The sequence below is a fragment of the Molothrus ater genome, chromosome 3 (assembly GCF_012460135.2).
Source record: "Molothrus ater isolate BHLD 08-10-18 breed brown headed cowbird chromosome 3, BPBGC_Mater_1.1, whole genome shotgun sequence".
NCBI lineage: Eukaryota > Metazoa > Chordata > Aves > Passeriformes > Icteridae > Molothrus > Molothrus ater.
In genome coordinates, this window is record NC_050480.2 from 64,064,835 (window position 1) to 64,082,141 (window position 17,307).

Below are 17,307 nucleotides of genomic sequence, written 5' to 3' on the forward strand. Positions count from 1 at the left end.
GCAAACTACCAGAAAATTTCAATTGGTAAATTAGAAAATATGCTGTGGACAAATGATTGGTTTCATGCAGTCTTGATCCTTGTACCAGGCACTGAGAAGAGCCCATAGTCATAAAGCCTGCCAGTTGGCTGCCTATTAACAGTTCTGCTTTGAGACCAAAAGCCCCATCTTGGGAGAGCTCCTAAGCCATTCTGCAATGAAGTCAAGCAACGGAAACAGAAACACCATCCTGCTGGTCTCAGACCATGGATGGCAGCAATTCCATCCCACATATCACTGCTATCCATGGCCCGAGACCATTTCCACAGGGCCTCTGACTTGCCTTTCGGCTGAGATCTGACACCAGGCTAATCTTTTGCTTGAAAATGCTCACATATTAAGTGCCATTGCCAATTTTTGTATTTGTAAAGCTGGACCTGTAGTGTAAATTAACATCTGTGAATTTTCCTGCAGGATAGATGTGCATTTTTTTTCCCATTAATAGTGGAGAAATGTTTATTTTCAAGAGTATGGCAGTATTCTAAAAAATCTGTTGTCATTTGTTATAGTATGGCTTAATGCAGATTTTTAATTGACATAATTTCTCTGAGATTTGAGCAAAGGAAAGAGGAAAGGAGAAAGTGCAGGATTACTATTATCAGCATGTCCCAAGGCTGCTGCTTTTAAATTTAGGATTATAACTGTTATTTAACAAAATTATCCTTGACACACAAGGCCTCAAGAAGAGATCTAAAAGCAAGGACAGAGCAGTGTTGTCATCTGACAGCCTGAAGCACTATCTCTGAAAAGGTCTGAAATTGTCACTTTTTGTCTAGATGATGACCTCTGGCATTTCCAGCACTACTCTGCCTTGTGGAAGAAGGGAGGAAGAGCAGCAAGGTGGCAAAATCTTTCTTTCTGTTACATAAAGTAATGCTGCTTGTGGTGACCTTTAAAGAAGACTATTCCTGAGCAGGTGTTAAAACTGGTGATTGCCAAGGAGAGGTGTTGGACCTGCTGGAGTGGCAGTGGTTTGTCACCAGGCCTGCAGAGCTGTGTGCATTCTTCTCACCAGATGTTTGGGGAGGGGCACGTGGGCTCCTGGACATGCACCTGGACCACTGAAAAAAGATCACACCAGATATGCCCGGTGATGGTGGTAGAGAGTGTGAGCCTTTCCTGAGTCAACCCACTCCCCTGACTTCCATGTGGATGCCCCCTGCTCTTACCACAGCACTGCTGTGCTGGGCTCTGCAAGGCTGTTTCCCAAAGCAGTATTTATCTGTGGTGCACCTTTTCTTGTGCAAAATGTGATTTGGTGGTGATATGTTAAGTTGTAAAGGTTTTCGTCTCTTTGTGCAAAATGACACGTGAAAGTAGCTACAGATGCATTTATAGTCATAAAAGATTGTATTGTACAAACCTCAAAACATTTTCTAGGTGTTCTGCCTGCCCACTTTACCATCCTTCTATTGTTATTAGCTGTGCTGAGTTTGAACCAGCTCATTTTATGCAAGCAGGTCTCTGCCAGAATCTGAAAACTGCTGAAAGCTTTATGTTCTCCTTAAAGAATCTAAAGGTTCTAGGGGGAAAACCTTCTTTAAAAATGTTACTTTCCTCAGTTTCTGAGATGTATGCTTAAGGGAAATAAAATCTCAATTGAATTGGTATATGACCCAATGAACTCCCATCCTAAAAATTGATTATTTTTGAGTGTGTCTTGACCATAAGCTTGCAGGTAACAAAAGTGGAGAGGACAGTTGTGTAATTCTTTTAGCAGCCATCCCACTGCTACCTGGAAAACAGTGCCACTGTTATTCTTTATTGAATATTTCATAGATCTATGCATACAGCAGGAATTCAGTTAAGAATTGTATTAAATATTTTTAATATTGAGAATATTCTCAAGTTGGTGTTTGCTGTGGCTTCTTGCTAAATCAACATCATAATCCTGCTTTGGTTTCCCTACAGATGATGAAGCATGCCTGGGATAATTATAAGCGTTACGCATGGGGATTAAATGAACTGAAACCCATATCTAAGCAAGGACATTCAAGCAATTTATTTGGTGAGTACAGTGTATTTTTGTGCTTAGTGACGTTAGCATAGAACAGTAAATCAGCTGAAAAGCTTATAAGTGATAAACATGCTTTCTTGCTGCTCCCTGTCATGCAGCATGATGTTTCTTGCTTCTGTTATGTGTAAAAAGTAACAGTAAATGTAGGTGCTTTCTATGACTTTTATAGATTAGTGTCTGAATGAGAATAAATGGAGCATGGCATTGTTGCATGATAAAAATACAGTTTTGCTGCAATAAATACTGTCCTGTCTTAAACATTTACTATGGAAATCATTGATGCCACATTCAATAAGCAGGAAACTAAGGGGGAGGGTATGGAGAAGGGGAAAAACCCTATACAAGGAACAAACAATACTCTCTACACTCATGAAGGTAGCTAAAGCTGTGTGCAGTTCTTTGGAATTATTTCCATTTCTTATAAATATTTGTTAATTTGTACCAGAGTCCCTTATCAGGCTTTCTTTTTCATTAATATAACTGTTGTTTGCACCTCTAAATATTGTACAGGAGATTAGCACAAGTTGTTATCAGTGTAGAACAAATATGGGACTGAAAAGTTCTATTAGGAGAGGCACACTGCAGAAATCCAGTGTAATGAGGCAAGACTTCCTTGGTGTCCAAGTGGGACTTGTGGCTGAAGAGAAACAGCATTCTGAGGAAGCATAAATACAGTCCTATGAACTGTCATTATCTTCAGTTTTGCAGAAAAATGAAGAATTAAACTGTTTGACACCAATTTTTCTATTCAAATAACTTGTTTTTCAAACAGAAAGCTGAAAAATTACTATTTCTATAGCTGAGACAAAATCAATACATTATTTTGATTTTAACAGGAACTTACTTTGTTGAATGTTTGCAAAAGATAGCTTGAAGTGGAAACATTTCCTAAAACAGCCTAAATAGAGCACTTATCAAATCCCCAACTATATTTGGAGGTTGCTTAGAGACAGCAGTTGTGATTACAGAAATAAGTTGGAAAACACACAACATCTACTTTGATCTTGATGCACTGCTTGGCTACACCAAGGTAATATAAAAAATGTTAATAAATAATTATTATCTAGTTAGTTATTGGACTTCTTTTTGAGTTCTTGAAACCAGAGTAGTTTGAGTTAACTTCAAGGCTGAGTCATCATGTTTCTTTTTCCTTCTCTTCTCTGAAAATGAAAACTATTTATTGTCGTCAGGAGAATGATAATTGTGTGATTTAATATGTTTGAGGAACTATTTATTGGAATTCTGTTTTCTTGCAGTACAACAAAATGTCATAAAATTTCTTGAAAATTAAAACTCTTAATGTAGTTTCCTTTGAAATCAGAAGTGGTATATGCATTTCTAAGGTTTGAATTAATGATAATATTGCATGGATTTGCAGAAAAAGCTGGAGATGTATTGACTTGTGAAATTCTCAAGTAGGAGTTCTGTGGACATTGCATAAGTTTAAGTCACTTCAGGCACAATTCTCTGTGAAAGAGGACAAGTGTTGAATTGAAAAATAAAACTATTTAAAGGAGTAAGAGGCAGAGTCAGTCTAAATGCAGATCAGTTTCTCATCATGGTCATCTGGTATATGATCTTATTGCTGAGGAGTTTTCCTTAGAAACACCTTCAGTCTTATTGATCTTGGTGCAAATAAAAATAAACATGAGGTCCCTTTCTGCTGAATTGCTTTACAGAATACCAAAGAGCAGCATATCTGCAAGCAGGTCTGCCTCACCCTTGCCCGAATCCATTGCTACCTTTTGTTCTTTACAAACAAAACCTTGTTTCTGTAAGTGTACTCAGATTTATTAGATCTGATCTCTACCTTCATGTTTGAATTCAACAAATGCCACCTTTTTCATAAAACAATAAAATAGTGATCTGTTTGTGTGTTGGGTTTCTTTCCTTCATGAAAGGACAGACAAGTTTCCTTATCTTCCTTGTTTCTTATTTTAAAAAAGGATTTAAAAAATTGCAAATGGTTGACTGATTTAAGGTAATTCTGAGTTGTATTAGTGGAGAATAGGTTACCTTCAGCTCTGTGCCCTGTGAATTTCCTCCCAACCTTCAGAAATCATGTAAGACCTTCAGTTCACTGTCATCCATCATAACTATCTCCAATTTGCCAAGATTGTCTTTTCTTCTAGCTGCCAGGTCTCAGTTGTTTTAAAAATGCAAGTTTGGAATCATCTCGGTATCAGTAAAATACAGCACATTTCATTAGGCGCTGTTTGATCCCTAATGAAACACTTTCCCTCCTTTGAATTAATTGCTGCATTTACATTGCTTTGCAAATACTGGGAGTGGCTGTTATGGGATACTTTTATATCTCACTGTGAGAAACAGAAGAGTCCAGTGCTGTGTGGTGCTTTATGTTGTAAAAGTTACAGTACAGCTCTCCTGACACAGAAGGGGAGAGCTGTTTTCAAATTATACTGCTTCTAAGCTTTTTTTTGGAAGTATAAATGCATGGCTCCTTTCAATCTCCATTTTGCAGGTAGATTAAAATGACTGCTGTGTCTTGAAGGCAAGTCATAACTGTCATGCCGTGTTTCTCAGAAGGACAAAAATAAGATGACTTTTGAGAGGTGTAATTACACATGGATGTGGCTTAGGAAATAACATCATGAAATATGGGCACTATACCAGGGCTAGGAGAAGAGGAAAATGGCCATTGGGGTGTTGATAGGAGAAAGGGTAGGGACAACTGGTGGTTCTAATTTTGGGGGAAGGAAAAGAGCCCTGCCTTAGCACCTTGTACTAGTGCTAAATTACTAGTAGTAGAGCTAATCTTTAGCTGAAGACTTTTTGCTGAACTTGGAAATTACTTATTTTGTCCTAAACTCAGGCCACGAAAACAAGTTGTGAAATCAAGGAACTGCCTTGGTCTTGCTGGTGTTCTGCAGGCAGTGTGTGTGTAAGGGTGTATGTGATAAGCTGAGAAAGTCTTTAGACTGGCAGACTGTAGATATATTTATGTTATGAGCAGAAGGTGCTTTCTCTCACATGTGCATACCAAGAATAATGTACTTTTAGAGAAACACTGAAAGATTTCTCCTTGAAGCCAGTGCCACATACGTGCCTCTGACCATTGGCAATGTCTTTTCAGCACATCCATGCAACGTTTTTATTTCCTTTGTACTTGCCGTGTTAGGTTTTACCATGCTGTAGCAACTATTTGAAAAGACAGAAATATTCTTATTGTTTTAATTACATGAAGTGTACAACTGTTTCTAGATTAATCAAATAAATTGGAATAGCTCAGCATCTGTTTGCACCATATCTGTCCATTAGCAAGACAGGGCATATCTCCTGGTATGACTTCTTCCACGAGTACTAATTCTTCTCTGACTATTCCTAGTAGAAAGTAGGCCATGAGAAAGTGCTGTTACTTTTTAATTCTTTAACCTTTATCTTTCAGTTCAGTTTACCATTAACAAGGTTAGCTAAAGCAGAAATTTATTAATCTACCTTCCTACTGCAAAAGTGGCAAAATCACAATTTTGCTTTTTTTTCATAGCACTCTACCACCAGCCCCTCAAACTAGGGCTATTCCTCTCTAAGCCTTCTGAACTAATTTTAAAACTAATGAGTGTTGCTGCGCTAGCAGAGAACTCTTTCTAAAAGTGTTTTCTGCACTTAAATGACTGTAACTAAAGGGCTTTTTTAATTATCTGAAGCTGTGTTTCATGTACAGTATTGCCAGTTTGATATTATAACTTGTAGGCATAGTATAATTAATCTCTGCCAATGAAAAGGGACCTTTTCTGGAGGCAAAAAGGGAAGCATTTAATAAATACTCACAATCTGCAAACCCCAAAGTACTATAATTTAGTAAGATCCTGTTCCTCCCACTTTGAACTGTTTTTTGTCATTTCTTTTATGGAGTGTTGAGGTGTATGAATATTTTTAAAGCCTGCCAAAATTTATATCCAAAACTGTCTTGGCAGTATATAGCAATGTGTCTTTTCAAACTCTAAGTCTATTAATATAGCCTAGGCAATTAATTGTGCATGTGTTTAATCAATATATTAATTTAAATTGAAAGGACTCAAAATCTTCCCCCCACCCCAATCTTGTTTGTCTTCACTCTTCCTGCTGTATTCCTAGAAATTTTGTGTTTTGGTATGTGGTGGAAGCAAGCCTGACATCTAGCTCAACTAAATTAACTTGTGTTAAGAATAACATTAGCAGATATGTGGATGAATTACTCAACGCAGCATTTTTGAGAGGAGGTCATGTTGCATAACAATGACAAGTGTATTGTCGTTTTAGATTTCTAAAAAACATTTTTCAGGCTTATTACTGGCCTCTCACAGGAATCTGTTACTGCTGAGGCCACACTCTCAAATTACTTATCCCAACACTGAAAAATCAAATGACCAGAGTGAAATTTGGCAGTGCAAATAAGTTATTTGGGGTAGCTTTGACAATGGCAAACTGCAAACAGTTCCACAAATCCAGAAGGATTTCCCAACAGGCGATAATTGCACTTAGAAATAGACAATGTTCCTAATTTAAACTGGCTTTTAGTAAAGCAGGAGATATAGTTCCGAGTTAATGCACAGAACGGGCAGGCTTGAGCTCACAGTAAGCAGTAAAGCTTGACAGCTTTCCAGAACAATATGTGGGGGTCCATAAAAAGTGGCATAGATGGGAGCAAGGATTTATTGTTCCTTGTGGGGAGTGATATCCTTTGTAAGGAAGGGGTGGAGATAGCAAATTACTAGGCAGCAGGTTCAGACAAAAGAAGGTGGTTCATAACAAAACATGTAGCTGAGCTGCATGGTGCCAGAAGCGTGGTAGATGCCAAAGGCTTCTGCAGGAAGCACAGAGATAAGCAATGAAGGAAAAAATATTTAAACTTTATCAAAGACACCAGAGCTGGCTCTAAAATGCACAGATGTATAAAATACTGGAGATTTGGAAGAGCTTTTTAGAAATATCACTAGATTGTTTAATGTTACATATATGAAAAACTAGATTTGTTCAAAATTGAATTAATTTTTCTTTCCACTCTCTTACCAGGTGTGAATAGTCACTGAAATTAAAAGTGTTAATATTGCAGAGGGTTTGCCAGTACTTGAGTCAAGAGTTTCATGTTTTGGCATAGCACACTTTAATAATTAATCACTCTTGACACTTTAAATTGCTAATGATATTGCATAGGAACCTTTTCAGTGAACTTTAAATAAAGGAAAACACTGTTCTAAGATATGAGTCAGCTTTTGAAGCAACGCGCCAAGAAACCTCCAGCACAAATCAAAATGTTGCTTTAGTCAAACCTGTATGTATTCTCAAATGCCAACTTGGTGTCCAAGGGATGGGAGGAAATTTTAAATTATTAAGTGCACCAACATGCATTGATTCTGAAGTATTCTATTTCTGGCTATATCTAAAAGCCTGGTCTAGACAAGTGAGAACTTATTTTGGCACACACTTCAAAGGGTTTGGCCATAAGCCAGGTGTGGTTCTTCAACCATATGGCCATATAAGCTCAGTCACAGAGCTGTGCTAATAAGGTTGTCACTCACATCCAGAGCAGTTCTCCCTGCAGTGGCATCCTGGAAACTCATACAAAGTTACTCATCCTCTGATCACTTTTCTTATTCTGCTCTTGCTGCCCAATCCTGAGATGCTACTGCATTCTCTGACGTAATCTCTTCTTTTATTTGCACGCACGTACACTGGCGCTGTTGGATATTAAAAAACATGCAGTTTAAATGGGCTGACTGTGCATTACCCAGAGGAGATATAGGCTACCTGTGCTTTTAATAAGCTGTTGTGCTTAACAGTCCACAAATCTTGTTAGCAATATGCTCTTTTTTGTTTTTTCTTCCAGATCATTGCTTAAGATTTTAAGTGTTAAACTGGAAAGGAAGTTTGTCGGTGTTTCTCAATAGTCTACTGAAAATTTTGTGTTGACTGATTTCTTTTGCATTCTTTTCAGCTAATAGTAGTCTATTCTATATGTTCTCTATTAATCCCGTGGAGTAAATTATGCTGTCAGTAAAGAGGAGTGATAAAAGTAAAGGGTTAACAACAGAAGTAAAATGGCGCATATGTGAGTACCTGGTCTGGAGGCTTTGATAGACACTAATAATTCTTCATTTTGGTAGGCTTTTACATCTGATTATCTCTTTTATCATCAAAATTACTTCCTTTAACTTATGTTTTATGAGTTTCAAGTTCATTTTCTCTACTTTGAGTACATATATATTTAGTTATCTGCAAAATATATCTGTATTTACCTGAGGTCTATGAATTTTATCCAAGTCTTTTTTGTGTTATCTTCCTCCTGCCTAGGGCAACTCTGAAACTCTACCACTGTGACTGCAACTTGGCTCACACTCTGTAACGCAGAGTTAGTCAAATTTGTAGCAGTGCTAAAGGTGTACAGGAAAACAGTCCTCTTGTCCAAATATTCTGTGTCATGAGTGTGTACTGTAATTGCTTAGCAATAATCTTTGCTTCTTGTAGACCATGACTGCTGTGTAATTCCTTGGGAATGTTGTGTAGGAACGAACAAGTGATAACCATATTTAATAATTTATGTGCTGTGCTTTGAGAAACATAGCTTATATAGGCTTGTGAAAGGTTTGGTCTTATCCCATAATAAGGAATGTTCATTTAATTTCTTTGCACTCCTTCCCCCAGCCTCACCACTGGTTTGTCTGACTGGTTATTAATGAACTGTTCAGCATCACAATTTCCATACTACTCTCAAATTTAAGTTATTCTGTTGACTGACTTAGCACAAACTGCGGTTGTTCACAAGTCATAATTCTGGCCTCTAAACTGACTCTTTCTCTATTCTTTTGTCTTTTATCAAGAACTGGAAGCACAGCTGTTTGAGACAAACTTGACTAAGTGTCGCATTAATTGTTTTATTCCATTTTCTGAGCATTCAGAATAATAGCAGAAATAATTTCAAATAAAGTAAGACCTACTTGAGATTCTAGCATTTTTTTCAAACTGTGCTCTAAGCAGGCCACAAATATGCCAGGTTCAGGGGAAAAAATCATAATAAGTAGGTGACTCCAAGGGTGATTTCTCAATAAGTTTTCTCCTTATTTTCTCCTCTTCTACTTCTGACTTAGTGGTGGGTTGCAGCTCAAGTACTAATCCTTAAAATTGAAAGCTTAACTGTTTAGTGGTGGTGTTAGTTGTATTACAAGAGGATTATCACAAAGAATGTCTTTGCATGGTGAGCCTATCACAATCCACTGAAGCAAATCAGATTATCGATGGTTTTTCTGTAAGTAGAGCTCAGTTGTAAAGGTTCACTGGGAACTGCTTTTGTTGTATGGAGTTACCAGACATCTCCAGAGCTTTTGCAGTAGTGATCTTGAGCAGATGTCCTCCAGCAGTTTTCCACTCTCACTTTCTCATAAGCTCAGGAAAAATATAAATTGCTTAGCCAAGTTTAAAGAATACTGTTCCTTTAATATTAGAGAAGGGCAGCCAAGTTCCAAATAAGCTCTTGGAGGATATTATGTTTTTCTTACTAAAGCAGGCTGCAGTTTTATTAGTGGAATATCTGGGGGAAAATGTAGAGATTCCTTCCTTCAGAGTAGGAAAGTGACATTCCAAAAGTGGCTGGTATAGACAGCTGCTAAAATAGAGAAAATAGCTGATTCAGTTAAATGTACCAAATAACTGTTGTAACAACCTCAAATATTATTTTGTTAAGACAGTGGAAATGGAAAATTATTTTCTACCTGGAACCTTAATTTAAGGAAATTATGTCAATCCTTCTTTACAGAGCTCTCCAATCACCTCTCTGTTTCATGTGGAAACAGAAACCCATGATGGCAGTGAACGCAAGAATTGACTGAGAGTAGATTTCTTTCTTAAATATGAAAAATTGAATTCTGATATTTGATAAGTTTATAAAATTAAGTTTACTTTTTCATCAGGTATTTCAGAGACAAGAGGATAATCAAGTTCCTTAATTAGTTGTAGCTACTATCTTGTTATTCCCCTGGTATAATCAATTCCAGAATGAGTAGTCAGCTATTCACCTGACTCATTAGCCCTGCTGAGGGAGACAGAGATTGGACATAATGACTTTCTCTGTTGATTGCAACCTAAATTATTTTCTAATTCTAAATATTTCCTTCTGTATCAGTCTTCTCTAAAATATAACAGTGGTCTTCCTTTCATTATGAAAACTGCAGGAGCCAAGTAAGGAAATAAAAGTCTTAGTAGAGTGGTCAAAATTGAATTTTTGACATTTTCCCATAAATAGGAATTAAAACTCTTCCTAGACAAAAATGATATTTTGAAAAGGTCAAGGTAAATTTGGAGTAAGCATGGAAAAGTGTTTTTAGTGACTGTGTTTTCTTGAACCCCACTATCCACATTAACCTTTCAGTACAGGATGATGAACGTTTAATCCATTCCAAAGCCAACATACTGGTGATATTTCATCTTGCAGTGTTAGGTCAAGGCTACCTCTTACCCATCTCTGTAACAGAGGTAGAAGGGTGCCAGTTTTGCAGACCACCAGTGCCTTGCTCTGAAAACCAGGGCCTTGCAGCCCTTCCTGAGCTGACAAATCCATGTGTGCAGGTTTGCCTTTGCCTCCCCCAGTGCTATCTTGTGCAGACTGTACTTCTTAAAAGGCTTTCCTAACTAAAATGGGATCAATACTCACCAGCTTCTTAAAGCTTTATGTATATGTTTGAGTATAAAAACAAAAAAACAGCTGATTGTTTTTGTTCCAAACTGGAAGAAACAGGAATTTCTCAATTACCGAGATTTACTGGGTTTTGTGTTATTTTACGGTGAACTGTTCTGTCAGTGGTTTAAAATGCAAAAATATGGCTGAAAATACAGTGCATTAGAGCAGCTCTTCAAAAGTTCATTAGTGGAAGAAATACTTAAATATTATGATGTTGTGTTGTGGCATGGGAGTCAAAGGGCTGTGAATTACTAGTTACCACTTGAATGCTTATGCACCCAGTTTTTAACTGGATTAATTGAAATTGGATTTTGAAATTAGAATTAATTTAAATTAATTAGATCTAACTGAAAAGTCTTCTGTTGGAAAGTAAATCGCTGGCTCTTCATGTATTTCAGGTAACATACAAGGAGCAACAATCGTGGATGCCCTTGATACACTATACATCATGGAAATGAAAGAGGAGTTCAAGGAAGCCAAGGAGTGGGTTGAAAAAAACTTGGATTTCAATGTGGTAAGGAGCATTGCTGATTAAATTTTAATGCTGTGTTTAGTCTCCAAGTGCCAACTGAGGACTGGGTTCTTGGTATTACCAGCATAATGCAAGGCTAAAGAATTTAGATTATTGATAGATAAAGCAGGAAGCTGAAAGATAGGAAATCTACTGCTCTGCTTATATGCTGTTTTTCAGTCAGAGAGATTTAGGTAGATGGAAGGCAATGAGCTGGACTGGAGGAAGGAAAAAGGAAATAGAGTATTTGTCATTATAAAGTAAAAAACAGCCTTTTCAGCTTTTTTGGATAGAAGAATTGGGACCCTTCAAGCATTAATTTTTTCATTATGCAAACCTTTTACATTTTCCCTTTATGAAATCTACAGATTTTAGTTGTGTTTATGGAAAGGTACATGCCATACATACTACTTAGGTTCCTTTGTCTACTCCAGTAAAGTTGAATATTATGAGTTAGGCTGAACTATTGGCACATCTGAACTGCTTTAGTCTTAGGAAGCATCAGGTCCTCACAGCTGCATGTACAAATCACCCTATTAAGTGGCAAATGTGCAGCTGACGGCAAAGTTCATTATTAAATTTTTATTCTAGAAAGGCCTTGAACAAGTAGGAACCTCTTCAATTAAATGGCAAAGTCCCAGGTTTAGTATTTGTTTCTTTTTTTTCTTCCTTTTGGGTTTTTTTTTGGGCCAGAGGATTTATTGTTGGGTGCAGAGAGCTGATGAAGCACCTCTGATCACTGTAAAATAAGCACAGTACACTGAGCACTTGAAAGCTCTTGTAGTTGACATGCTTAATGTTAGAAACACTTTCTGAAAACAAAGTACTCTTTCTAATAAGTTATGCAAAAGTCAGGTTTAATTAGGGTCTCTTCCATGCTTGAAAATTAATTATCCTTTTAAGGAGTTAATAAGAGTGGATGTAGCATAGTTTATATAAGCAGTAATTTAGTATGCATTTATATTTACATTTAGAATGTAAATAGAGAATATTAAACAGTGCTCCTGTGTAGTGTCAGAAGCCTGAATGACATACTAATTTTATTTTGTGCATAAAATTTTTTTTCCCTAAAGGTATTTTTGTAATACTAAATTCCTGTCTTATTAGCTTGGTATTATCAAGATGTTTAAAAACCAGGATAAGACAGCAGAAAATAACAAACTCCACTTAAAAGGATGAGCTGAGCTCTACTTGGAGGAACATTGTAAAGCTTTGTAAAGTGATTTACATTATTAACATGAAAATCTTTGGGTTTACATATATCTTGATATATTTTGTACTGGAAACTTTTAGATGGTATTGCCTACATTTCCTCTTTTTGATGTACCTTTTTTTTCTCAGTAATGCTTATAAGCTAAGAAAATGTTGGAAATTTCATATTCCATTAGCTGTTCAATGCAGGAGTCAAGCTGATTTACCAAAGCAGCTTCACAGATAACACTGACGTGCGTCACTAACAGTATATTGTTACTGATATTCCTGTAAATAGCAGCCTGGAGTTCAACACCTCACAAAATTATTTTCATAATACTTCATAATCATATGTAATTGAATTTTACATTGGCATCAGCAGTGAGTAGATGAATTTTCCCAAACTGGAACAAGGAAATTAAAATAAATAACTGCGATGCCAAATTTAATAATGGATGCCCGTTTGTTTAATGGCGGCTGGATTGTTGGAAGCTACTCAACTTGCACTTTTATTTAGTTTTCCACTTTAAGTATAGATTTTAGATTCAAATGCCATTTTGTATTTATATCTTACAGTTTAAAGAACAGCAGTTCTCTTTTGTGTTGAAGTGTTTATCATGTATCAGACCTTACATGACATATTCTGCAAAAATGTTATGTACACTATTACTTGCTTCTGTTTTAGAAACCTTTGTCCCATTAAAGTGATTTATTTGGAATAACTGACTCACATATCCTTAAGAGTTATTTCTTCTGAGTAGTATAAACTTGTCTTTGATGTTTCTGATCATTTCCTGGGCAGGGACTGCTTAATCAGCATATTTCCCCTTTATTTCCATAAGTAGAATACGTTTTTCTCTTCATTTATTCTTAGAACCATCTTTCAAATCTTTAATTTTCTTTAAGATGTTATTTACAAAAATTGCTGTGACTGTATTCTGTAGCAGAATTTTTACTCCTTATGTTCTCTCTCAATGCAGCTGGATATAGGAAAATTTTACAAACTCCAGAAGATTCACCAAACTATTTGGCCAGCACTCACACCACTCTCAACACCTGATCATAAAAGTTGCCTGGTGTTACTTTGTAAAGTAGGCACTAGTTTATCCACATGAAAGAATTTATGGAATAAAGATGACTTAATGGGAAATGGCAACGTCTCCTTATGTGTTGGATTTCAATCTCGCAGTTCAATGAATTAGATGTCAGGGTTGCTCTTCTTTACCTTTCCCAAGATAGGTTTTGATTTTGAGGGAAAACTCTAGTTAAGTCAGCAGCACCTTTCTTGGCAAACTTGTGCACTTTAGTAAGCTTGTCAGTGGGTATGTTTAGAAGCTTTCCCTTTTGGAGTGTAACACAGGCTATTTTCATTAAAGCTACAGCTGGTAGCCCTATGATTTTATAACTGAGATATCCACATTGCAATGCTTGGAGCTTTTTTATGTCACAACTGCTGACTTTTTTTTTTTAAATTTGAAACCTTGCAGAAGTTTGAGCTAAACTGAGCCATTCCTTCAGGAATTATGTTGCATTTTCTGATTCTGTCAATATTATAATACAGACATACTTTTGGAAAAAGATGATATTTGCAGTGGCTAAATCCATGGTCTTAGCTTTGAGTAGCACGATGGATATGTGCTCTGTTCTCTCTTAAATCACTTCATGTCTCTGGGGGATTCATCTTTGCCCTTCTAATTAATATAGACAAGGCTTTGTTCTGACCTCCCCACCCAGGCTGCTGCCCACACGCCCCTCCACAGTGCACAGCCCAAGGCTGCAGCTGATGGGCTGGGCTCTGTATCAGCAGGTTACAAGGCAGGAAAAGGGAACCTGTCTTTAATGGGATTTTTAGGGAACTTGGCTGTTTCCTAGCTACAACTATGCATGCTGTCTGCTCCTCTGATCTTATTTTTTCTTATTTGTTTCAGAAGCTGCATACACACACATAGAGCTTTCTGAAGGAGTTTCTGTAGCACCACCCCACTTCTGCTTCACACTGGGAAGGAAAAAGCTATTGATCTCTGCAGTCCAAGGGCCAAATAACATTGAATACATGCTTGGGAAGAGAGAGAGAGAGGAAAAGGGATCTTGATGAGGCAGATGAAGGGGTCAGGTGTTGGGGAGTAGTGGTGCAGGAGCTGAGCCACATGGTGCAGCAGTGAGGGTTTGGGAGTTGTTCAGTATTGGATCGATGGTGCTCTGCATCCATGCCCAAACACACCCCAGTATCTTTAGGATGAGTGACCAAGTGATCCATCCCCTTCTTCCTCAGCCCTGCTAAACTCCTTCTGTGCAAAAGGGCAGTCTTGCCTGTACTGCCTACTGGGAGCAGTCCTTGGTCTACACAGTGTCCTAAAGCATGTCTGGGCATTGACTTGGAACAACAGGGACCCTCACCAGGACCAGAAGGTGCTAGCAATCAAATTGTACACGGGACAGGACTTGGATTCATACCCTGACCAACTGACCAGCTGTCTGATGGAAGTGTAGCCAGACAAGATCAGAATGGGAACAAGGTATGGAGCAGAAAGCCATGCACTTGCCCAGATAAGAGAGAAATAAGGAAAGTATGAAGGGCATTTCATTATTTGCTCTCAAAGACAGGTACTAATAAATTGAGGAACTGCATAAAGAGAAGGAAATGAGGAAGAAGGTGAGGGTGCCCTCTGTCTTGTGTCCTACCAATGCTCTTAAGCAGCGGTCAGTCACTGTATCTGATTTTATATACCACTTTTGAAGCTTGAAGGCTAACTTACCACTTCTGACTTTCATCTTTGTGCTTAGCTCAGCAAATCTGAGTGTCTTTCAAAGAGGTTTGGTCAGCAGCTTCATGCAACCTAGAAGTTTTGTGAGTGACATGCCTGTTAATTGAGAACTGGAAAAGAACTGGTGAAAATGGAGAAACTTGAAGTTATGGGGGTTTTTCTATTGTCATGTATAGATTAGCATACCCCCTTTGCAAGGTCCCAGAATAGCAAATATTATTTGCATAAATAAGGCTTCCAGCATTTATCATTGACTCAGTTGTATCTGTGATGTGGCAGTCAGTAACAGTACAGACTTCCAGACTTCAGTTTGCTTATTTCAAACTTCAGCATTTACAAACCTAAATCCTATTTTCAAACTGTTGGTATTATGACTGACTTGTATTTTACAGTCAACAACCTACTGTTCTAACTTGGAACATTATAGTTGTTTGGCTCTTTATTCTTGGTATTTTTCCTGTTCAAGTGAAAAAATCAGAAAGTTTCCTAATACAGCTATTTGGAACAGCTTTCCCATTTGAAAAAAAAAAAAAAGAAAAAAAAAGTCATGGGTCAGAGAGAAATCTTAAGAAGGCCAGCAGGTGAAAATGGTTCTTTAGTCTGTGGGACTATTTGATTACTAGTTTGCCACATAACTTATTAGTACACTCTAAATGCCAGACTTCAAAGTGACTTGATTTTGTTTTAATTATGTGTAAGAACCAATTTTGATGGGCTAAAACGAGATCCTGCAAATTCATTACTGAACACAGTTCTTTTGCTGCTAGAGTTTATTAATGCCTTCAGTAGCACTTTATTTTTGTGCCTGCAGTTTGCAATGCAGAGACTTCAGCAAGGTTAAATAATGTGTTATGCAATAACAAGGCTTTGACACTTGTGATAAAAAGGTTGCTAAGATTATTTCCCATGTCTTTGGGAACTGAATATTTTAGCAAGCTGCCAGTAACTTTCATTTGTGGAATATGAATGAAACTTTTTTCCCCCCACAATTGCAGGTAATTAAAATCTTGTTTAATTGCAATAGTTGAAAGTGAGCTATTGTAGTACTATCTGTGACTCTATTGTAATTCCTGGGCTGCTTGAAAATGCTAGGATTTGTTGCTGTTCCCAACCTTTGTGCTTCAACAGGGGAATATTATTATTTAATAGTAATAATAATTACAAGTTCATCTCATTTCACAGGAAATGTGGGCCCTTTGTGTCCACTTTTTAGTCTAGAATTATATACATTATTCAGCATTGTTCAGTACAGGCTCCCTGGTGTTCTCTTGCACAGCTTGTTAAACTTCAGGGTATGGGCTGCTTGCCATGGTGTGTGTGCATGAGGGGGGAGTTGCTATATTCCTTCTACACAGGAGCAATAGATGGAAATGCAGATGAGGTGGCTGAAGTTCTGAACACTCTTGATGATACAAGAACAGGAGAACCAAAGGAAGGAAGGTTTTGGAAGGAATCTTTGCAATAGAGAAGACTAAAACAAATGATGTGATAGGACTTGTGGCATTATTTTTTGTTATCTTTATAAAAACTAATAGCGTAAGCTCTTTATCAAATGTAAATTAAGGTGATTTGTTCATTGGGAATACATTCATCTGTGTAAAGAGCACACAGTATTTTCTCCAGCTGAATTTTGAATGACAGAACATGTAACCAGTGCTGCTGGTGAGTGCCAGGTGGATAAATAAAAGAGTGTTGTGCTTCAAATGTTGTGTTCATAAGGGAGGGTGACTTCCCATGAGAAAATACCGATGGAAATTGTTTTGGCCTTGGTCTGTGAATTGTGGAGGGGAAGATTATCAGGAATAAATGCATTAGGAAATGATCCAGAAGGATATGAATACCAATTTTTGGGAAGCTGGAGGAGTTCAATGGGAGAAGACCTTCAGGAGAGCCCAGTTGACAGTAGTTTGTTGTCTGAACAATGTTTTCAATATTAAATTCAATATAACAGCTGTTTGAAGCCTCAATAGTTTACCAGTTGAAGTTGTAATCCTCTGGTTTAGGGAAGGGGGAGGGAAGTCTTGTGGTGAGATGCAGCTGAGATCAAATTGGCCCTGTCATAGATTTGCAAATAAAATAGAAATGCAGAGTAACACAGGCTAACTAATGTAAG

General features: G+C 37.4%; 1 protein-coding gene across 1 annotated transcript in view; it reads left to right on the forward strand.

The window, feature by feature from the left end:
• MAN1A1 (mannosidase alpha class 1A member 1) overlaps nucleotides 1–17,307 on the forward strand; it is a 139,581-nt gene that overhangs the window by 34,971 nt on the left and 87,303 nt on the right. Inside the window, exons 2-3 of the mRNA XM_036380555.2 lie at nucleotides 1,951–2,047; nucleotides 11,126–11,241. Coding sequence (XP_036236448.1) covers nucleotides 1,951–2,047; nucleotides 11,126–11,241 — 213 coding nt within the window. The remainder of the gene's footprint in view (nucleotides 1–1,950; nucleotides 2,048–11,125; nucleotides 11,242–17,307) is intronic.